This window comes from Phaeoacremonium minimum (assembly GCF_000392275.1).
Source record: "Phaeoacremonium minimum UCRPA7 unplaced genomic scaffold PA7_03_scaffold_175, whole genome shotgun sequence".
Taxonomy (NCBI): Eukaryota; Fungi; Ascomycota; class Sordariomycetes; order Togniniales; family Togniniaceae; genus Phaeoacremonium; species Phaeoacremonium minimum.
The window spans coordinates 21,348-24,922 of record NW_006921082.1 but is presented as its reverse complement, the minus strand read 5'-3'; the positions used below and the strand labels follow the sequence as shown (position 1 = coordinate 24,922).

The window sequence follows — 3,575 nt, the reverse complement described above, 5'->3', positions numbered from 1 at the left end:
CTTATATTCAGGGGTAAAGTTGCTGAGGTATGCCACCAAAGTCAACTACTGAAAGAAATTTGATATACACTCAGCTTTTTCGTCAAAGATCATAATGCATAGCGTTTGTCATCGTCTACGGATAAGCTAACGTACCAAAAAGTGATTAATCGATCCGTGACTGGTCCTCAGCAAGGCTGCTCATGCAAGCTTGACGTCCTCCGTTATCGTACCCGCTGCTTCACCATGCTTCAGTCCATAAGCATCTGCTATTCTTCTTCCGACACTCTCGCCGCTCCAGTATGCGCCAGTCGCAGTACCCAGGGCAACAAAAGGAGCAGTGTGTTCGCCAGCTAACCACAGACCACGCTCGGGCACACCCTCTCGCATGGCCTCTATGTCCTTGTCACCTTCCTGTAGGCCAACCTGAAAATTTCCATAGCTTCCATTTCCCGCCAGGTCATCATGAAGCCAATCAGTTGCGAAACAGGCGCTGGGCTGACAGTCGGCCGAGTCCTTCTCAAAGTGCGGCATGAGTGAATAGTAGGGTCTGAAGAAGTCATACAGATATTTGTCCTTTGCTTCCTTGTTAGGCAGCTTTGAGACAGTATCCGTAAGTACTTGGGACTCTTCACCATATATGTAGAATAAGAGGGTCGGATGGGCTGCTGAAGGTGCTAGTGATCCCAATTCAACCACTTCATGAGTCCACCTCTTCGGATTTGATTCCAGGTCATAATTGGGGGATAGCCACTGGCAAAACCCCTGAATGATTCGGCCGTTCTCGTCAGAATCAAGCCAGAAGGCTTTCGGGAAACTGATATAAACCTGGGTACAACGGTATTAGCTCCAATACATTTGAGACAGCTCACCACTTAGGACGTCTCTTACCTTCTCCAAGCATCCGTAGCCTATACTCCCGATTGCCCTGACGAGACGGGTGGGCAAGGGAGGCTCAAAGGCTCTCAGGTTCTGTTGAAGCCAGCCTAAAGGGACAGTCACTACAACTTCATCGAATGTGAAATGCTCGCCGGTCGCCGTGATTACAGCAATTTTCTCATCTGCCGTGCCTTTAGTGTTAATGAAAGCTACCGTCTTTTCAAACTCAATCGATGCGCCATCGATAGCAGGCTTTGCGATATCGTCTAGGATCTTCTCATACGTGCCAGCACAGAATAAGTTTTCTGAGATCTATCAGCGGGTACCAGTGTATAATATAGGCTAGCACAAGTCACTCACCTCCCTCAATGCATTCTTCCAGCCAAAAGAACTTCAGGCTCTGCCGCTCAATAGGACTCCCGACAAAAGCGCCCCAGAGATCAGCCATCTGCATCACAATCTCTCGTTGCCTCTTCCAGTTCTCTATCGATTCCGGAATACGCTCCACTATCCTTCTCTTGAAGAAATCTAATAAGCTCTCCTGGGGGTCAATGGAGGCGGAGTGTTCGCCAGAGTATTCGAACGCGTCCTTCACAATGTCCCACATGATAGTAGAATAGTGTTCGCCATCCGCAGACGAAAAGAGCTCGCCAGACTCGTTGAAGACAAATGACCTTGTGTCCCAACTGCCAACGGCAGTGTTTGTCTTCTTCGCAATGTCTAGGATTGGGTTGTCGTTTGTGCCGTGAATCCAGTTTGGGCCTTCGTCAACCAACTTGCCATTTGGCAATCTGTGCTGATGTACTCGACCGCCCACACGGTCCCTTCCTTCTAGAATAGTGACATTAAATCCATTCTGAAGAAGGATATCGGCGCAACGGAGACCAGAGAGACCAGCGCCGACAATCCCAATGTGCGCTTTCGGGCGATTTTGTGCCTTCTATGATTTAGGTCAGTGAGATCTCCCGTCTCAGAGCATTGTCCCCTAGGCCTCTAAACAAGGAATCCAGTCCTTGTCCTACCAGGAGCGTCGCCGTTGTATACTGCTATAATCGCCATACCACCATGATGTCATCACTATGAGGTATATGAGAAACTGGCTCACCTCGTGACTTGTGTCCATGTCTTTCATGGTTCTTATTACCTGGTGTGAGTCGAGGCCAAGAACGTGATGATAGCGACAAGACGTCAAGTCTTGATAGATACGGGATGCGCTCCGTCTCGACGGACTAGTAACGGAAATCGAATAAGCATCCATATTTTGAAGAGCTTCAAATGTGAAGTGTAACAGAACTAGTAAGAAAATCGCAGGTCAAAGAGAAGCCAGGGATGGTAACTTGGAGATATCAAGTGTGCGGCTCAAGCGACCGCCCCGCAGTTCATGTAGGACAGCACAGAAGGCCAGGTCAACTTGCGAGGTTGCAATGACACAATTCCAGTCCGGCGGCAATGCCAGCAAGAATGGCCAGAAATGCACTTGCACCAGGGAAAGCGAAGTTATGAAGTCTTCGAGGTGAAAGATAGGGAGGGGATTGTCACTAGCGTCTTTGCTCCGGCAGCTAAGCTCCCCAAGCTAGGGGAGAAAGCACGACCTCACTAACTACCCGCAGGCTGAGCAACCTCTAGACGGAAGAGAGAAGGTGGTGGTGGTGGTGTCCTACCCATCTGCTAGGCAGTCACAATGCTCCGCTCCTTGCCTTATCGCTTGTAATCTGATAGATAAGTCCCATGGAATGCAGGTGCTGACATAAAGCTTTCATATATGCCAAGAGCATTTATGGTTAGGTTAGATTGGGACGCGGAAGAAGATCCCACTTGGATAGCTGGGAGGGAAGGACAGGAAAGCGTCGGCCATGTAACAGCACCTAGATTGGAGCGCAGAAAGCAGGTAGGGCGATCGACTTGTAAAGCCGCAGCCAATAGCAAGGTGTCCACGAACCATGCCAGACACTGGGCTGGCTCATTGAGACCACGACTTTAGACTGACGGAGCATTATGTGGCCAGAGGTTCCACTTGATACCCTCTGGAGATGACTGGTAATTCCAGGCTTTGTTCAAATGGCAACTTGCTGGTTATCGCTATGATGAATGAAGTGGCACTTACAAAACCCGAACTGTAGTGCTACGGCCAACTCGAGAGGCAATCGATGATGCGAAACAAACGAAAGTCATGGAAGGAGGATTTAACCTAGGAAAAACATCCAGACTAGCCTTGGTAGTAACAAGCTTTTCAGGACTTGATAATCCCAGCTGCTAGGCAGTGCCCTATCTGTTCAATCAAAGTGGGAATGAGCACAGAAGCGTGAAGTCTTCCAACTTCTGGTCGAGTGGCCACTGAATCCTCCATGTCGGAGGCTCGGACTGAAAGAACGCCGGGTGGGGCTGAACTCTCCAATTCAGACTGTGTAGAATTCCAATTCGATATCACATCTTGAAGTTTGATCGTGACAATGACCGGTCATTTCAAGATCGAGAAACCATGCCAGTCTTTTGGGAAACAACTCAACAAACGACCTCGGTGGTTCAAGAGATATCAAAATGTGGAGAGCCGAGGATCTCATCTCAGGAACCTCGATGGGCGGCTCGGGGCTCTCGTCATCTGGGAGATGTGGGGTCTGACCCCTGCCAGCCTAGAACGAGGCCAACAAGGGTGCGCCGTCCCCCGCAAACATACTCCTCCGCCAGGGTAATGAATGTTAATTATTGAAGGGTGAGGA

At 49.4% G+C, this 3,575-nt stretch overlaps 1 protein-coding gene across 1 annotated transcript in view; it reads right to left on the bottom strand.

Moving 5' to 3' along the window:
- UCRPA7_2578 (putative amine oxidase protein) overlaps positions 1–1,990 on the bottom strand; it is a gene marked incomplete at both ends in the record, with an annotated part of 3,484 nt that extends 1,494 nt beyond the window's left edge. The window contains 5 exons of the mRNA XM_007915153.1: positions 136–160; positions 213–807; positions 871–1,163; positions 1,219–1,798; positions 1,964–1,990. Of these exons, the coding sequence (XP_007913344.1) occupies positions 136–160; positions 213–807; positions 871–1,163; positions 1,219–1,798; positions 1,964–1,990 (1,520 nt within the window). The remainder of the gene's footprint in view (positions 1–135; positions 161–212; positions 808–870; positions 1,164–1,218; positions 1,799–1,963) is intronic.
- Positions 1,991–3,575: the final 1,585 nt, after the last annotated feature.